Here is an 18487-nt window from a genome sequence, read left to right as displayed (position 1 = left end):
AATCCAGCTACTCAGGAGGCTGAGGCATGAGAACACTTGAACCTGGGAGGCAGAGGTTGCAGTGAGCCAAGATTGTACCACTGCGCTCCAGCCTGGACAACAGAAAAAGACTCCGTCTCAAAAAATAAAAAAAAACTTCCCCCATACTAGGCTTCTAGTATGCCTCAACTGAACTCCACTGTCCCTTACTGGTGTCTCAAGTGGAGGCTTTAGTCTCCCAGCCCTCATCCCTCAGCATCCGCTTTGAGTCTATGGCCTCCCTTCCTCCCCATTTTAATTTCCACACCATTACTCATCCTGCCTCTTGGAAAACTATGGTTCCTCTAAGGCTCATGCCACCTGCCTGCGCTACCCTCCTGCTTTCCTCAGTACTGGCAGCCCAGCAATCCTGGTGGTTCATTTTCATTTTCTTTTGTTTCTTTATGCAGACGGGGTCTTGCTATGTTGGCCAGGCTAGTCTGGAATTCCTGGGCTCAAGCAGTCCTCTGGCCTCAGCCTCCAAAAGTGCTGGGATTACCAGTGTAAGCCACTGCACCCAGCCTCATTCTCATTTTCTGAGACTCAGCCACTGGCTCACAGTCTCCTTTTCTACAGAGTTGCTGTCATCATCCTCGGTGACATCATGGTCATGGCCAGCCCATCCAACACCCCGCTGCTCAATCCCTTGGCCCTGGCTGTTCAAAGCCTTTTCCCCCCTCTCCTCCTCAGAGGCCAGCTCCTATGGACACACCCTGGGCTTTGTCATCACCAGAAGCTGCTCAACCTGCAAACTCACATGCTCATCCACCCAACCCTCCAAGGTCACTTGCTCAAATATTCCCCAAAGTAGCACTTCCCTCCCAAGTCCACTAGCTGGTGGAACTGGTTACATTATATAACATGCTCTGCCTGCCTTCCACAACCCAGGGAAAAAAAGTTAAATGTGGCCGGGTGCAGTGGCTCATGCCTGTAATCCCAGCACTTTGGGAGGCCGAGGCGGGCAGATCACGAGGTCAGGAGATCGAGACCATCCTGGCTAACACGGTGAAACCCCATTTCTACTAAAAATACAAAAAAAAAAAAAAAAAAAAGCCAAGCGTGGTGGCGGGTACCTGTAGTCCCAGCTACACTCGGGAGGCTGAGGCAGGAGAATGGCGTGAACCCAGGAGGTGGAGCTTGCAGTGAGCGGAGATCGGAGATCACGCCACTGCACTCCAGCCTGAACAACAGAGCAAGACTCCATCTCAAAAAAAAAAAAAAGAAAGAAAAGAAAAGTTAATGATCCACCTAGATGACAGCCATGGCTTGTTTCTTTTCTTTTCTTTTTTTGAGATGGGGTCTCACTCTGTGCCCAGGCTGGAAGTGCAGTGGTGGATCATAAGCTCACTGCAGCCTTGATGTCCTGGGCTCAAGCAATCCTTCCACCTTCAGCCTGCTGAGTAGTTGGGACTACAGGTGTGTGCCACCATGCTGAGTTAAACTTTTTTTTTTTTTTTAATTTTTAGTAGAGATAAGGTCTTGCTATGTTTCCCAGGCTGGTCTCGAACTCCTGGCCTCAAGCCAACCTCCCATCTCAGCCTCCCAAAGTGCTGGAATTACAGGCATGAGCCACAGCGCCCAGCCAGCCTGTTCCTTTGCTGGCCTCATGCCACTATTTCTGGACTAGTCCTGTCATTCCAGATGAGCAAGCATTGATGGCCAGCCTGTTTGACCCATGGGCAATGGACCTTCCAAAGGGAGCTATCTAGCACTTTCCTCTCCACAGCATGTGGCTTCAGGTGTCTGCCTATCCTGCTCTAGCCAGATGACCTGTCCCTTTGATTTTGAACAGAGTCTCAGTGATGACCTCAATGGATGACACTCCCCTCTGCTGAATGCCTCCCCTGGGGCTGAGCGAAGGTAAGTGCCCCATGCTGGTGAGAACTCCTGCAAAGGGGCCCTGCTCTGGACAGGAAGTGGAGCGTGGGGGGAATGGTGAGGATTAGTGGCACCCCTCCCATTTCCTACAGTAGCCATCCCCTCAGACCTGCAGGCTGCCTGTGGCAGAATTTGCCCCCTCTGTGAACCATCTAGCTATAGGCTATAACACCCCTACCTCAGGCCTCACCTTTGCCTAGCCTGAAATACCTTCCCCCATTCTCCCATCTCTGAAATCCTATTATCTTTCAAGATCCAACTCAAAGGCAACCCCTTTCTTCCTCTTCACCCAGTTGGCAGACTGCTCCTGGCACCATTAAGAGAGTACTATTAAAATTCTGCTTTGTGTGCAGCTAATCCAGTTAGCCTCAGGGCAAGGATTGGGGGCCCCACAGCATCTAGCACAGTATTGAGACCTGAATGCTAGTTAGCATCTTTTCCCGCCAGCTCCTGCCACATCGGGGAACCAACACCCTTTCCTCCCATATCAGTAGCTCCCAGTGGCTCCCAGTTTCCCCCTTAGAGGTTAAGTACAATAAAAATAACTGCTCTGTTTCAGTGCCCTTTAGCTTGCAAAGCCTTTTCATGTATCTTACATTGACTCATCTCACCCTCAGGACAGCCTCTGAGAGCAGAGTCTGTGGTCTCCACTTCAACGATGAGAAAGCTGAGCCCTTAAGCAAGGAGAGCCCTCTTGCCCAAGGCCCACAGGTGGGCAGCGGTGGAGACCACCACTCTGGGGTTTCCGACTTCAAATCTCGCTCAGGTCAAAGCTCTGGTTAGAAAAGATCTGGGCTGGGCGCCCCCCTGGCCCAGGAACAGGTGAGCCAGGAACAGGCCCAGCCAGAAGAACAGGTGAGCGGGGAAGGGGTTCACTGTTGTTCTCCATTTGGGAGCGGCAGTCACCTATCCTGGGTGCCAAAGGTTACCAAAGAGATGGGTGGCCACCTTAAGGGAGGCCTGGGAGAGGTGGGACAGGGAACTCAGATAAGTGCTTAACAAGGGGCTTCTGTGGCTCAGGCAGCTGAGTTGGGGAGGGAAAGAACCTGTTGTCTGATTTAGGCAACAGCTCTCCACACCCCTACCCTGCAACCTGCAGTGTCCCTACCAGACCCCTGCTGTGAGCATGTGAAGGGGCCAGGAACATCTGTGGCCCAGAACAAGGCAGGATGAGGAGACATTCCTGTGTCAGGGTAACCCTGGGAGGTTCCCATGGCAACAGCCAGCCAGTCCAGTGTGTGTCCTTGGGCCCAGCCGGACGAGGCTGGGAGCCACTCTCAAAAGGAGCATGTGCCTCTGACCTTCCAGAAGCCAATAGGGGTGGTCAGGCTGGGAAGTGAAGTGACCCACTACCACCTATGACCCACCCACCCCATCTGTCTCCACCACCTGTCACCCCAGGATGGGTATGAATGCCAGGCAATGGGGAAAGCCTGGGGCCTAGGGGACCTGGGGAGGCAGCAGGAGACGGGGGAGATCCTGGAGGAGGCACAGGGCCAGACAGGGCATGGGTGGCAGAGGCTGGGCTGAGGGCACTGGGGAAAGGGCGGCTGAAGGAGCCTGGAAAGCAGGTGAGGCTGAAGAATGAGTGATAAGGACGGGAGTGGGGAATGCAGACTGGGGACTACCAGGAAATGAGTTTTTGGGACTGGCCAAAGGCAATAGAATTTTTCCATTTGAGAGTAGAAGGCCCAAGAAGGCCACCCCCAACTCTAGTGATTCCTCCCAAGGACCCCTGAGCTGAGCTCTCAGGGAAGCAGGCCCTACTTGGGCAAGCTGGGGGAGCTCCCAGTGGAAAAGGCAGAAAGCCAAGTGCTAAAAATGCCAAGTGCTGAAACTGGAAGAGCCCAGCCCAAACCCTGGGAGGCCAAACAGACACGTGGTGAAATCCAGTGAGTCTACCCACAAGCTCCCCGAAGCCCTGCCCAGGCCAGAGCTATCCCCAAGCCCTGTGGGAAGGAGGGAATGCTGTCCCTTGGCTCTAGCCTCCCTGGACTCATCTCTACACACTGGGCCTATGGTCAGGAGATCATCCGAAGACCTGGACCCTGGGCTCCTCCTCACTACCAGTGCTGCATGGGTGTGTTAGAGAGAGGGGCCTCGTGGCCTGTGATGAATGCGAGGATCGCCTCCCAGGGGCATCCCAGAGAGAGGGCGATCAGAGCAGCCAATGTCACTGGCATCCCAGCCCTCCCCAACATACCCCTTGGGTTCGTGGCTTTTTCTTCCTGATTCAGCAGCTTCAGAAACCTCCAGCTCAGCATATCTACTTCCTGAGTGGGTAAGGAACAGGAGGGGGCTTAGGGGAACCTGGCAGCCTCCCTGAGCGTTCGTTATGCAAACGAAGGAAATGAGCCCTAAAAATGAAACTGAGAAGCCCCAAGGGGCCACAGTGAGAGTCACCACCCTCTGGGAACCCAGGTAGGCCAGTTTGTATCCCCTTTCCCAGGCCCAGCCACCTGCCCCAGGACACTGAATCCTATCTACCTTCTAGCCTGAATCTGTCTCTCAGCAACCCAAATTTACCAGTCAGCTGTTCAGGCAGCAAGAATTTTGAGCACCTACAGAAGGTGAGCAATGTGAACAGGGTAAAACTAGGCTTCTTCAAGGAGCAGTGGTTCACAGGCCTGGGTACCAAATCCTAAAGCCTCCCCAGCCCATATCACTGAACTTCTGCCTGAAAGGAAGTTCTTCCTTAGATCTAACTGCAGTTCCTCCTGCTGTAGAAAGGTTCCACTGGACTATAGGCTTCTCTTTTTTTGTTTTTTGTTGTTGTCGTTGTTGTTTTGTTTTGAGCCAGAGTCTTGCTCTGTCGCCCAGGCTGGAGTGCAGTGGCACGATCCCAGCTCACTGCAACCTCCGCCTCCCAGGTTCAAGTGATTCTCCTGCCTCAGCCTCCCGAGTAGCTGCGACTACAGATGCCCACCACCACGCCTGGCTAATTTTTTGTATTTTAGTAGAGACGGAGTTTCACCATGTTGCCCAGGCTGGTGTCAAACTGCTGAGCTCAGGCAATCCGTCCGCCTCAGCCTCCCAAAGTGCTGGGATTATAGGTGTGTGCCACGGCACCCGACCCAACTTTAGGCTTCTTAAGGTGCCTCTGTATTCCCAGTGCCTCTCTGTTTCTGGTACACAACAGACTTTATAAATGTTTGCTGAATTAGTGGTCCTTGTTCCATCCCCAGCCTGCCCTAACCCCTGCCCCACCCACACATGAATTCAATGAGCTAATACCTTTAAGCCCTTAAACAGAGTTACATATTCGCTTGCTAAATACAGAAATCAGTTACAGCCCCTTCTAGAACCTGTAGTCCCCCGCCTCCTGCCTGAGCAGTCACACTACATTATTCTGTCTCCTGTACTTCCTGGGTATTTCCAGGGTCGTCAAAAAGCCCAGTGTATTGCCAAAGGGACTAAGGTTAGATCTCAGGAAGGACTTCCTAGAGAATAGCCAAGGGGAGTCTGGTCATCCTGGGAGAGTTGGCCAGTGGCGCAGGCCCTGGGGTCAGTGGGGTAGGGTCTGAGATTTTGGGGACAGTGAGTAGTGGGAGAGGTGAGGTCTGGAGCAAAATGGAGCCAGGGTGCCACCTAGTGGTTCCCTCACCTCCCCAGCCCCAGAAGCTCTTCCTTCTGGGCCTGGGTTCTTTTCCCTCCTCCACACCCTTCCCTAAAGAAAGCAATAACTTTTGAGTGCCCAAAACAGGAGAGACATTTTTCTTGCATTGCTTTATTTAATCACTTCCCCAGCCCTTCCATCGCCTTTTTTGAGGATAAGAAACCCAAAGTTTCCAGAGATTAACTTGCCCAAGATCACTTAGCCTGGATTTGAGCCCGAGGCTCAGACTCCAAAACCCACACTCAATTTGCTACATCTCCCAGGGGTGGGGCCAAGGCAGCTGTGAGCAAAAGGAGAAGTATCAGCTTCTCAAGGGCCTAGGGTTTGTTGGAAGGGCAAGGCAAGGGCAAAGGGGGATACAGAACAAGGGGGCAAGTACCAGTGCCTGGGATGGACCCATCCATTCAGGCAGGGGGTGTGGGGTGTCCCCTGTGCTTAGAAACCACCTAGCATCATAGCTGCAACAGCACTTCATTGGGATCTGAGTCTACAGTTCACATAGGGAGGTGAAGCCGTGGGAGAAGCAGGGGTTAAAAAAAAAAAGGGGGGGGGGGACTTCACCCCCTAGGGACAGCTGCTTCCAAACCTAACAAAACCCCAGGGTAAGTCCTCGTGCTGGGCCTCGAGCCAGCAACTCTAGTCAAATCCCAAGGCACCGGTCAGCATGTGGGTCAAGGGGCCCACTATGGGGACATACACTCAAGAGGATGAAAGCTCTTTAGCTTCAGAATCAGATTGCCTTCCCCAGACCCCACCCCAAAACAGGCTCCTCTCCCATCTCCCCCTTCACAGTGACAAAACACAAGCCCACATCCCAGGGCCTGGAGTATTTGCATGCATTTGCATAGACTGCAACGCAGGTCCAGCTAAGGCCTTTTTCTACATAAAGTGACATCAGTGCAGGGCTGGTGATTTTGCTCTACTGTGTGAAAAATATCTGAGGACACCAAACAAGCCAGGACAGAGTCCACCCTCCAGGAGTTAGATAACGCTGGGATCTTGGGCTGGGCCAGGCCAAGGCCATTCCCTGTGGGGCAGGGCGTCAGCCCCGGTGGTGGTGGTGGTGGTGGTGGCTATGGCTGTGCCCCTCCCTGGGCCCCGCAGCTCTTGGGCTCTGTGAGTGCTTGTCCTTCTTCCCTGACCTGTGGGGAGAAAGAGGCCTTTAGGGGACAATGCCATGCAATGAAAACGGGTTCCCCAAGGAGAGAGGACCCTGCTCCTCCCAATGAAGCTGACTTGAGCAGGCACCGCCAAGCATATGTGGGAAAAACCTGGTCTCCCAGGATAAAGGCTCCAGTCGGGGAGACAGGAAGATGGGGATCTCCCTCGTCCCCTGGGCCATGCAGGTAGAGGTAGGGCAGGGCAACTCAGGAGAAAGAATCCCCCTGCCCAAAAGGGGACTGCTCAGGACCACTCTGGGGTGGGCACAGGCAGCTTCCTACCCTCAAGGGAAGAAAGGAAGCGGACCTGAATGCCTTCTCTAAGGGAAGCCAGCTGGGGACCAAAAGTAAGGATACTCAAACTAATGATCCTTACTCTTCACATCCTCCCAACTGCCTCTGTCCCACCCGACCCAACTCCCCAACAGCTGCCCACCTCTTCTTCAGTGCTTTGTCTCCAAAGAAGTGGCTGAAGATGAAGTCCTCAAAGTCATCTACTTCATCATCATCACCTGTCTGTTGCACAGCCACCTCCTCCAAGCTGTCCTCCAGGGCATCCACAAAATCCCGGAAGCGGAGGCGGTCATGACGGAAGATGCCATCCTCACCAAAGAAAGCAGGTGAGAGGGGTAGCTCCTTGGTCAGCTGCCCAGCCCAGGGCAGCCGTGCCAGGTATGTTCTTAGCAGAGAGGCCAGCTCCTGTTGCCGCACTGGGGCTAGCTCTGTGCCAAAGAAAGTCAGGCCCTCCTGCCGGGCACACTCGTCCACACCTGAGCAGCCCTGGGGTGCCCGGTACTTGGGCCTCAACAGCTCTGCCCAGGATGGCAGGGGGTCATGGCTGTCCTTAGTCCCTTCCCTCCACCGAGGTTGCTTCTGCTTTTCTCCAGAGGAGTGGAAGCTACCACTTTTCCTTGGGGGTTCCTTCGGGCCCTGTCGCTTGCCCTCCTTCTTGCTCCCCGACTCCTCCACCCTTGGCCTGCCCTCCTTCCACCTTCCTGCTGGCTCCCTGTCCTCCTGACCTCCCCAGTTCTTCTTCCTTTCCCGGCCAGATTCTTCCTTCTTATGTTTCCAGTGCTCAGCCTTCCAGTCTCTCTGCCCATCCCACCACTTTTCCTTTCCACTCCACTCCCTAGAATTCTGGAAGTGGGACTTCTGGTGCCAGGCCTCTGAGGCATTGGCAGAGACCCCAGGGTCCTGGCCCCAGTTCTCCAGGCCCTGCAGTTTCTGGGCCAATCTGTGGCCCAGCTCAGCCAAGCCAGCATGAGCTGGGTCCCCGCGGCTGGCATCCTGCAAGCTCCTCTCCAGATCCTGCTGTACAGACCCCAGCAGCCGTCGCTGCCTCTCTAACTCTTGCCTTAATGCCTGTGCCTCAGCCTCCAGCTGTTCCTTCTGCTTCAGGAAGCTGAGTTCTGGCTCCTGCTCCCTGGGGCCTTGCTCCCTGATGGCCTTGTCACCCTGTGGGCCTCTACCCCCACTGAGGCACACCCCATCTGTGCCCCGGACACAGTCGGCCTCCAGCCCCTGGAGCCGGGCCCGCAGCTGCTGCAGCTCTGACTCCAGAGCCCGCTGGAAGGCTTCGCCCTGCTGCAGAGCCCCCCGGAGCTGGGCATTCTCCTCCTCTAGCCCTTTGGGCTGGTGCATCAGGCTCTGAAGCTCTTCCTTTTGGGCCTAGAATATGGTTTGGGACAAAGGAAGTCACAAAGAGTTCTTGTCAGGATAGCCCCAATGCCTTCTACCCCAATTCCATTCTATTATAGTGGGCAGGTGGACTGAGCCCATTTTATGGCCTGGAACACCCAGAGAATTTGGTTTTCATCCTCCACCCCATCTCCATCATGAATGAGACACAGGGATCCCCAAATTCCATCCTGGGCCTCGGCATCTACATCTTTATATAAGCACACACTTCCTAGATTCACCTAAGGATAGCCAATGTGTGGCTCTCACAGTCTTGTTTCCTGGAACAGTGTTAACTGATCATGGCACCTGGCATGTTCTTTAAATCCTTTTCCACACAGTGCTCCAGGCAGACCACACCAATCAATCACAGGTGATACCATGTATGTTTCATGTACCATGTGGAACAGGTATGCCAGCCCTGGCCCAAACCTTAGCACAAGGGATGTGAACCAAGAACTGGGAAGACGCCCTGACTATAGTGGGAGAGGGGAGGGTCAGGATGTGTGGGTAAATAGGAAACATTCCTTTTGGGGGAGGATGCTAGGACAGACGCCTGGCCTAGGTGGGTTACCCTAGCCCAGCCCCTCCTGCCTGTGCCCACCTGCAGCTGGGCCTGCAGCAGCCGGATGTCCTGGTTCTCCTTGGCCAGCTTGTCCAGCAGAAGACCCATGTTTTGCAGGCTGGGGACACTGTCAGGAGGCACTGAGGCCTGCAGCTGTTCCCTTAGCCCATCCTGAGGGCAGAAGAGCCTGTTATGCCATGCTACCCCACAGCCCAGGTTCTCCCCAGCCAGGCCCCACCTGCCTCTGGAGACATTCACACATACCTGCCTGTCCCCCACAGCATCCAGCAGCTCGGGGTCTGGGAGGACCTGCCGCTCCACTTCCTCCATGGGCCCTGTGGGAAAGGGAAACCCTGAAACTGGTCCTGAGGCACACAGAGCCCATTCTCCCCACACCCTCCCATTCACAGAGCCACCACTCCTGCTCAGGACCCACCCTGTGGCTGAGCGGTCTGGTGAGATAAAGGGCCAAGGGGCACCCTGAACAGCTGACAAGGCCACTAACTGAGAAATAAATGTGAGCCCCCAGCACCCCTACTCCTGACCCAGAGAACCAGAGAACACATACAACTCCCCAGCACAAGACAGGCTCCTCCCTACTCACCAGTCTCAGACTCTGAGAGGCCACCTAAGGACAGAGACAGAGGAGTCTGATGAGGCCCTCGGGGAGGGGTGAGGTGAGGTAAGGTGAGAACATGGCAGGAGGGCAGGCAGGCATGGAAGCCCAAAGCCCCAGCCTCAGAGGTACCACTCACCTGAGAAGAGGAGGACCCCCAGGCCAAGCAGAACCAGGGCCCCAAGGAGGCACATGTTGAGGGAGATGCCCAGCTCCCCGCCTGCACCCTCACTCCCAGCCTGGTTCTCCACAGCCAGGGGCACCATGGGCTGAGGTGGGCCGGCCTCCCGGCCCCGCCGTCTCCGCAGACCCTCCATGTCCACGTCGGTGTCATCCTCACTGCTGGAGCAGCGGCCCTCCTCCCTGATCCAAGCTAGGGGAAAGGACAGGGACAGGGCAGTGAGGTGACTGGAGAGATGGGGAGACACAGGGAGAGAGGGGAAGCAGAGGAAGGCACAGGGAGGGAGGTCGTCAGCCCTGACCCCAAAGAGGGGCACGTGAAGACCTTGCCCACTTGCCCACTTCTGCCTGGGCATTGATGACTGTCCCTGCCCAGTCTGGAGGCAGGAGACCAGTGCTGTCAATCTACAAGCTATAAAAGCCATTTTCATCCTGAAAGCATCCTCCTTCCTCAGTGTGCGCTGTGCATCAAACTTCTGCAGCTATTACCACCCTCCTGGGTTGCCTCCAAACTCTCTGGCCACTCCTTCCCATTCTCCCTCCCTGGCTCTTCCCTGATCCTAAAGTCAGTGGTCTCCCTGGCACCATTTCAGGTTCTCTGCTCTTCTCACTGTACACATAGTCACAATTCTCTGACCCACACCACTGACACCCCGCTTCAGCAATGAGTCCTTAGTGTGTAACTCCTCACTTGGCCTCCCAGAGCTCCAAGCCTGTATGTCTGACTGCCTGCTGGCCACTCCCTCTGGGATCAAACATTCAACACACTGCCCTGCAAACTGGTTCTTTTCTGGTGTTTCCCCAATTCAGGGGAAGGCACTGCTTCCACCATCTAGCTAACCTAAGCCCTCCCTCTCCACCTCACATCCAGACAGTTTCACAGTTCTACACTTAAACATCTTGACAGTCCACCCCGTTCACAACCCACACTGTACCTGCCTTAGTTCAGGTCTGCATCTTCTTTATTTTTTTTTTTTTTAATATTTTTTATTTATTTTTATTTTTTGAGACAGGGTCTGGCTCTGTCGTCCAGGCTGGAGTGCAGTGGCGCGATCACAACTCACTGTAACCTCCACCTCCCAGGCTCAAGCGATCCTCCCACCTCAGCCTCCTGAGTAGCTGAGACTATAGGCATGCATCATTACGCCCGGCTAATTTTTTTTTTTTTTTTGTATTTTTTTGTAAAGACGGGGTTTTGCCATGTTTCCCAGGCTGGTCTCAAACTCCTGAGCTCAAGTGATCCACCCGCCTGGAACACCCAGAGGATTTGGTTTTCATCCTCCACCCCATCTCCATCATGAATGAGACACAGGGATCCCCAAATTCCATCCTGGGCCTCGGCATCTACATCTTTATATAAGCACACACTTCCTAGATTCACCTAAGGATAGCCAATGTGTGGCTCTCACAGTCTTGTTTCCTGGAACAGTGTTAACTGATCATGGCACCTGGCATGTTCTTTAAATCCTTTTCCACACAGTGCTCCAGGCAGACCACACCAATCAATCACAGGTGATACCATGTATGTTTCATGTACCATGTGGAACAGGTATGCCAGCCCTGGCCCAAACCTTAGCACAAGGGATGTGAACCAAGAACTGGGAAGACGCCCTGACTATAGTGGGAGAGGGGAGGGTCAGGATGTGTGGGTAAATAGGAAACATTCCTTTTGGGGGAGGATGCTAGGACAGACGCCTGGCCTAGGTGGGTTACCCTAGCCCAGCCCCTCCTGCCTGTGCCTCCCAAAGTGTGAGGATTACAGGTGTGAGCCACCATACCCAGCCAATTTTTATTTTTACTTATTTTATTTTATTTTATTTATTTATTTTTATTTTTTGAGGCAGAGTCTACCTCTGTAACCCAGGCTGGAGTGCAGTGGCACAATCTTGGCTCACTGCAACCTCCGCCTCCCAGGTTCAAGCGATTCTCTTGCCTCAGCTTCCCAGGTAGCTGGGAAGTAGCTGGGACTACAGGCGTGCACCACCACACCCAGCTAATTTTTGTATTTTTAATAGAGACGGGGTTTCACCATGTTGCCCAGGCTGGTCTCAAACTTCTGACCTCAGGTGATCCACCCACCTTGGCCTCTCAAAGTGCTGGGACTACAGGCGTGAGCCACGGCACCCCGCCGCCTATTTTTATTTTCTTTAGAGACAGGGTCTCCCTCTGTTGCCCAGGCTGGAGTGAAGTGGGATGACCATGGCTCACTGCAGTCTTGAATTCCTGGGCTCAAGCAATCCTCCTACCTCAGCCTCCCAAAGTGCTGGGATTATAGGCACGAGCCACCATGCCTGGCCCAGGTCTGCATCATCTTTGCCTGACCACTGCAGTTGCCTCCTAAATGGCCCCCAGGCCCTCCGTCCTGTCACTCAACAGGGACCAATTCCTACACTCCTCTGCCACAAGCCTGGAACAGAGCTCCTTAGCACAAGACAGGTGGTCCCCACTCCTTTGCTGATGCTGCAGCCTTGGCCTAAAACATTCTCTTTTCCCTGCCCTACGTACCAAAAGCCTACTCTGTGCTCAGGGCTCCACTCAAATGTCACCTCTCACTGTCCCAGCCTCTCCCTTGCCCTCAACCAGTGCCCTGACTGAATGGCCTCTCCCTCCTTTGGGAGTACCTTAATTACAGTTCTGTACCACTATTAGGTCTGATATGCACCTTGGCTCAGTCTGATCTGCCGCTTACATAGGCGGTAACCAGCCATCTTCCCTCTGCCCAGGCCCAGGGCCAGCACAAGGAAGGGACTCCAGAAATGAGGGTTGAATTCTGGAAGCAAGAAAAGAGGAGGTCCCCATGGCAGAGAGGAAAGAGTCAACCAGATGTGGGCCCTGCCCCTTACCAGCAGTGTGACCTTGGTCAAGTCATTCAACCTTTCTGGGCCTCAACGTCCCAGGGGTAGTGGTGAGAAAGGAGAGCACCAAGCTGCTCAGCCCTAGGGCCTGGACCACAGCATGTGCTCAGTAGTGATGGCTGATCCCTCTCCCATACCTTCTAGAAGGAGAGTGACAGGAGAGGCAAGAAGACTCTCACCTGCTTTGGGGGTTGAAGGCAGGCTCTGTGGAGGGCTCTGGCCTTCCAGGTCCTGTGTGTCTGGTCCCAGGCCTGTCACCACGGTGGTCTCCTGCAGGTCTCCCTGGACCACTGTGTCTCCTGGGCCAGGAGGCTCCACACCACAAACATCACCTTCCAGGGTGCCCTAATGCAGATGCAGCAGTGAGCAGCTGCTAGCCCTCCCCGCCTCCCTTCCTTCCCACAGCGAATCTCCTCACCTTGACCTCAGTCTCCTCTGTTAGAATGCTGCCAGACTGAGGGCTTTCAGTCTGGAAGAGCGTCCCTGTGGTAGGAGAAAAGGCCCAGAAAAACCCACTGCCCCAGCTGAATTTCCTTTGCAGCCCTCTGTCCATCCCACGGGCCCCTACCAGGTTGGAAGAGGCAGGAAAAAGCCAGGATGGAATGAGAAAAGGAGTTTGTCAACTGAGATTAATGGAGGAACTAAAACGAACCAGCCTCCCTTTCTCTGAGGAAACTGAAAACCCCAAAATATGGAGAATAGCTTTGTCCGGTAAGCTATGTCCTAAGCAGGGCCCAGTACCTTCTCCATCCATGGTCCCAGCTAATTCTTTCCCATCTGCCTTGGAGGGGCTGTGAGGGGCCTGCAGGGCTCTCTCAGATTCTGGGTCCATCCTGGATGCCGGGCCCAGTGTCTCCACTGGCAGGCTCTGGGAGGAGAAGTTCAAGGAGAAGGGCTGCACCCAAGAATGGGGCCCCAGCCCACATCCCAGAAACACACACGTTCAGTCATGAGCTGGCCCGAAAAGGGGCTCGGGGCAGCACCAAGTGCTCGGCATTCCCCAGCCTCACTCACTGCGAGGAGGAACTTTCAGGGGCCAGGTTTCCGCTACACAGAGTCGCACCACCAGACCAAGGCACTGGTTGCAGTACAAACCTGGTGCCCTGCCTCCAGGAGGTGAGCTAGAGCCTACGTTTCCCTCCCATCAAGATCAGCAGCACTTCCTTCCCCACAGATGAACAACCCAGATATTATAATATTAAGGGTGGGAAGAAGGCAAGAGAACAAAGTCCCCTGGGTGCCCACGGGTCACAGTTATGCCTCCCAGGGTGTCCCTGCAGCTGCCCTCTCAACTGGACAACTACTTACATCTCTCAAGCCTTTCTGGCCTTTCCCGCTGGCCCCTGACACTCCCCCGACACCTGTCTCCCAGCAGCTGCTCACAGAAGCCCAACCCAGCCCAACCGGACAACTACTTACATCTCTCAAGCCTTTCTGGCCTTTCCCGCTGGCCCCTGACACTCCCCCGACACCCATCTCCCAGCAGCTGCTCACAGAAGCCCAACCCACCCCAACCACAGACAGCCTGTCTCCAGGGCGCTCTCAGCCTGGACATCCAGCCCTGGCCACACAGCCTTGGCCTCCTCCCTCTGCCTACTCCCCTTCCACAGGGCCCCGGCCTGCCACCCGCCCCGTGGCTCCAACTATCCCTCTGAGAGTAATGCTTCACCTTAGTTGTGTCTTTGCTATTTTCAAAACATTTTTATTCTCATGGTCCCCCCTACAAGGCAAAAATCATGATGCCCGTTTTACAGGAGAGGACAGAGAGGTGAAATGGCATGCCCAAGGTCCCCCAGCTGTCAACAAAGACACCTCAACAGGAGGCCAGGGCTCTGAGAGCCTGGTGCCCGTCTGCTCATACCTGCCTTCCCTCTGCCAGTGAGCCCCAGTCCATTATCTTGCTCCAGCGTCATCCCCAAGGTCAACTCCTTACTCCCAGCTGGGTTCCTCAAGGGCACCTCAAACTCAACATGTTGAAACTGAGCTTCTCTCCTCCTCCCCTCCTGGTGGCTCTAATATACAAAGTCGCTAGGTCTTGGAACTCTCAGAGATGCCTTTGACAAATTTTTGCCATCCCTTCTCTAGCCACTCAGTTCCCCATCCTGCCAACCCCCTTCTCCCCCCTCAGTGGCTTCTGCCCCACCAGCTGCTACCTGGACTGCTGCAGGGGGTCTTTGAAACACTCTCTCCCTGTTCCCACCCAGCATGCACAGTGGCTTCACCCTCTGCCTGAGACAATGATTGTCCTGATCCCTCTAACCCAAAGCCCCACACTGATTTCCCATCAGGATGATGCCTGAAGGCCTCAGCCAGGCCCTTCAGGTCTCTTCCAGGGGTTCCCAGGCTCTGTCCCCAACCTCACTCCAACACTGGCTCCAACCCACGTCTCCACATCACCCATGGGTGTCCCACAGTCTCCCCCAGCATGGCGTTCCCCACTATCGCCTCGGGACCTTTGTTCACATTGGTCTCTCCATTCGAAATCCGTCCCTACTTGTCTCAGCTTACCCAACTGGCCCCTTCCTTCATGGCATGGTCCAAGTGCCAACACCTGACCCCTGGGGCCTGATCTACTTCTTCCTGCTACTGGAATTCCTCTAACAGCCAGCAGGAAGTGATGTAGGTGACCATCAGGACTAAGGAAAAGGACCCACCAAGAAAGAAGCCCAGCACTGCAGAAACACCCCCCAACCCCACCCCCATGGTTCCCAGGCCCGCTCTTCCTACCTCGGAGCCAGCAAGCACCCAGCTATTATCAGAGTCTGGGCAGGAGGCCATAGTTGCTGAGGTCCCTGAGGCTGCTGTGGCTGCCACCTGCAGAAGAAAGCTCTCTTAAGGATGGGAGCTCCCTTCAGGAGGGGCAGAATGCAGAAAGCAGCCTTGGCTGGGTTCCAAGGTTCAAGTGCTGGGCAGCAGCCTCCAGAACCAAGCCTGGTTCCAGTCCTTCTCTCCCTGACACCCCAGCTCTTCTAAGCAGCATTTGCCTTGCAAATCAGAATCTGCCAGCACCCACAGAGAAGCCAGCCTCTTCCAGGGACCAACAGGGCCTTGGAAAACTGAACTGACCTTGAAAGGTCAAAGTAGCATAGGCTGGAAAGGCTCTGGGGAATTCCAGTCCAGCCCCCTGACATTTTAGTCAGGGAAGATGAAGGCCAGCAAGGTTGACAGACTCGACTTGCCAATAAGAAGACTTGTTAATAAGAAGAGCAGGGAAACAACACAGCCCTCCCTTCACAACACCAGGTACCTACACAATCACTACCTTCTCCCCCAGGACCTGGAAGGGAAGACTCAATGGCCTCCTGCAGCCCTAAGCGTCCCACCACTTGCCCAGCATAAGTCCTTGGTATGGTCTAGTTCAGTGGTTCTCAATCTTGGCTGCACATTGGAATCACCTAAGATTTTGATTCAATTGAGTTGGGGAGTAGGCCCGGGCGTGGGTCTTTTTAAAAACCACTCAAATGATTCTCATGCGCAGCCAGGGTTAAGAACCACTGGCATAGCTTAGATCCACCTGGATGCACCTTTTATAAGTCTCCTCATCACTCTCAGTCTCCATCCTAAATTCTGTTTACCTTAGTAATCGCCAGAGTTTGGTCTTAGGGAACTTGAAGGTGACTGGGAAAATGGATTTATGGCAACTATCATGTATATATACATCACTTTATAGCTTGCAAAAAATAGACAAAAATCAGGGCTATGGTCCTGCACCCGGTTAATCTGCTCTGACTTGACAGGGATAGGGGAGGGAATCACTCCAGTTTCCAAAGTCTGACTGACACAAAGCAGGGTAAGAAGAGAGGGATCCGCCCCTTCATCCAAGGCTAAAACAGTTCCCTCAGGCAGCTCCTGTTGGGACCAGGCATAAAGGTGGAAGGATAGATGAGCTGACCTCTCAAGAGTACTGGATTGTGATCCCTCAGAACAGGATAAATGACTGCTTCCCGAGCACTTTATAAGAAAACTCAGGAAAAGGGAAGTGAGGCTGGGAGAGTATGGCAGTTCTACCTTTGAAACCAACCACATTATCCCCTTCTGTTTGAGCTGTTTTCAAGTCCTGCGTGGTGCCCTAAGTAACCTCCTGTGGCTCCTGCCAGTCAAGATCCAAGTCCTGGATAGGTCTTTCCCAATGCCCATCCTCCCAGACACATGCACCCATTCCACACGGAGACAGGAGAATGGCTGCAATGACCTCCCTGTACCAAATCCAACAGGACACCCTGGCATGCATCTGTAAGTATCCATAGAGCCATGGCTGTTCAGCCTTCCGCTTGTGGCTCCACCCCCGCCCTTGTTATCATCTCCCCATCCCCAGTTGCTGACTGTTAACAGGTGGTGGCAGGAAGGAAGTGGCAGCAGCTTGGGCTGAAGTCCCTGTTTATCCCTAGCTGTGTGTGCAGCCTGCTCAGGTCCTCTAGAACCAGGCACCATGGCAACCACAGTGATGTCAGACCCATTGTCTCCATGGAAACCAGCAAAGGTATTTGGGTCAACAAAACAAATACTTATGAGACCCAAATAGGAGACACTCTGAAACTCCTATACTCTGGGTTCCAAACCCTGATTACCTCTTTCTTGGTTAGGTTAACCCAGGGTTCAAAAAAATACCTCTTCACCCAAGCCAGCATCTCACTGCCTTATTAGGAAGTTCCTTCTGCTGTCTAATCTCCACTCTTCCCTGCTGTGTTTCCAGATCTTTTTCTTTTCATCGACCTTCTGGAATAAAACCCACCTCCACTCCCTCCCTCCACCCCCTTCTTTTCATTCAGGCAGGATTCAACAAACACCTCCTGTAAGGATTATGACAGAGACTTCTGCTATTTCTAAAAAACAGCTAAAGGGGGAGCTCTCCCACTCAGTATAAAGCTAGGAAGTCTCGCCTCTAGTTAATTTAAACTCCTCTAACAGTTGCTCCTCCAAACCGCTAAAGCAAAGGATCTAGGGCCACTTGCCTGGGGTACCCAGAGTAAGTTCCTGTTGTGTTAGCGTCGGCACCTGGCCTTCCTCCCCCAGCCCAGAAATGAAAAGCAGCTCATTCCTTCTAGATTAGTTCCGCCTTCCCTTTTCCTTATTCCACCCCCTTCAGAGCGAATCTGTGGACCCCTTCCCAGCTAAGGCATTACCTGAACCAGCTCTTGCTTCGGTCTTCAGCTTAACTTGTTGCAGGCTTCCCTTTGTTTGCAGCCCGAGAAGAAAAATCATGTGACCAGAAGCTGACCAATGAAAAGTCAACTTCCCCAAGGGGGCGGAAACTTTTGGCCAATAAGAGCAGGAATTGAGAGCCAGGGGAGGGGAAGGGAGGTCTAGCGACACGGCCCTAAACCTGGATTTACCTCCTGGTGGGCGACCGGGGTCCCAGCTAACTGAATCCTGAGTTTCCTGCCCTTCTTTCCCAGTGTCTAAACAGTTTCTAGAGGGAACCCCCCCCAAACTGAGAGAAAAGCAGACGGTGCCGTCTTCTGAGATGACGAAGACAAGGGGCCAGGTTGGCCCCAGGATAGACAGAGACAGCTGTGAGATGGGGGAAGGGAGAGGGACAGGTCGCAAATCCAGGGTGTGGAAATAGCCCTCCTGCCATTCTTCCCAATCTGCTCCAAAACAGACTGCTTAAAAGATGCCATTGCTACTTTAAAAAACGGTTGGGGGACGGGAACGATCTGAAAAAAATCCCAAAATGAAATTTGCTAGAACAGAAGCAGCCCCTCCCCTCACCCTTAGAGCGACACTTGCTCCCTAACCCAAACAACTGGGAGGTGGGTGGGGTGCTAAACCCAGAAGAGCTCAAGCACTTGTCTTCCAGAGGCTTTGGTGCCAAATCCGCCTGGCTCCAGGCCTGGCCCAGGAATATGCTCAAAAAGGAAACTCAGTTTCTCACAGTGGAGACACAGGGGGATGGGCGGGGAAACACAGGCCTCCCTTGGC

At 53.9% G+C, this 18487-nt stretch overlaps 1 protein-coding gene across 4 annotated transcripts; it reads right to left on the bottom strand.

Moving 5' to 3' along the window:
- Positions 1-5603: 5603 nt before the first annotated feature.
- Positions 5604-17847, bottom strand: PBXIP1 (PBX homeobox interacting protein 1). 4 transcript variants are annotated; one of them, XM_004026845.5, is made up of 11 exons: positions 17689-17847; positions 15293-15379; positions 13307-13433; positions 12984-13048; positions 12745-12910; positions 9670-9903; positions 9519-9542; positions 9179-9249; positions 8954-9085; positions 7109-8340; positions 5604-6654 (listed from the first exon to the last, which is right to left on the bottom strand). In XM_004026845.5, the coding sequence occupies exons 2-11, from the start codon at positions 15341-15343 to the stop codon at positions 6555-6557; spliced, it is 2202 nt and encodes a 733-aa protein (XP_004026894.3). In that variant the 5' UTR covers positions 15344-15379; positions 17689-17847; the 3' UTR covers positions 5604-6554. The 4 variants fall into 4 exon arrangements, with proteins under 4 accessions (XP_004026894.3, XP_018878785.3, XP_018878789.3 ...); XM_019023240.4 differs by lacking the exon at positions 17689-17847 and adding an exon at positions 16574-16944; XM_019023244.4 differs by lacking the exon at positions 15293-15379 and having other exon boundaries at positions 17689-17792.
- Between the last annotated feature and the right edge of the window lie 640 nt (positions 17848-18487).

The sequence above is a fragment of the Gorilla gorilla genome, chromosome 1 (assembly GCF_029281585.2).
Source record: "Gorilla gorilla gorilla isolate KB3781 chromosome 1, NHGRI_mGorGor1-v2.1_pri, whole genome shotgun sequence".
In the NCBI taxonomy this organism is placed as follows: domain Eukaryota; kingdom Metazoa; phylum Chordata; class Mammalia; order Primates; family Hominidae; genus Gorilla; species Gorilla gorilla.
Note: the sequence above shows the minus strand (reverse complement) of the source record. Positions and strands in the feature narration are given on the sequence as shown.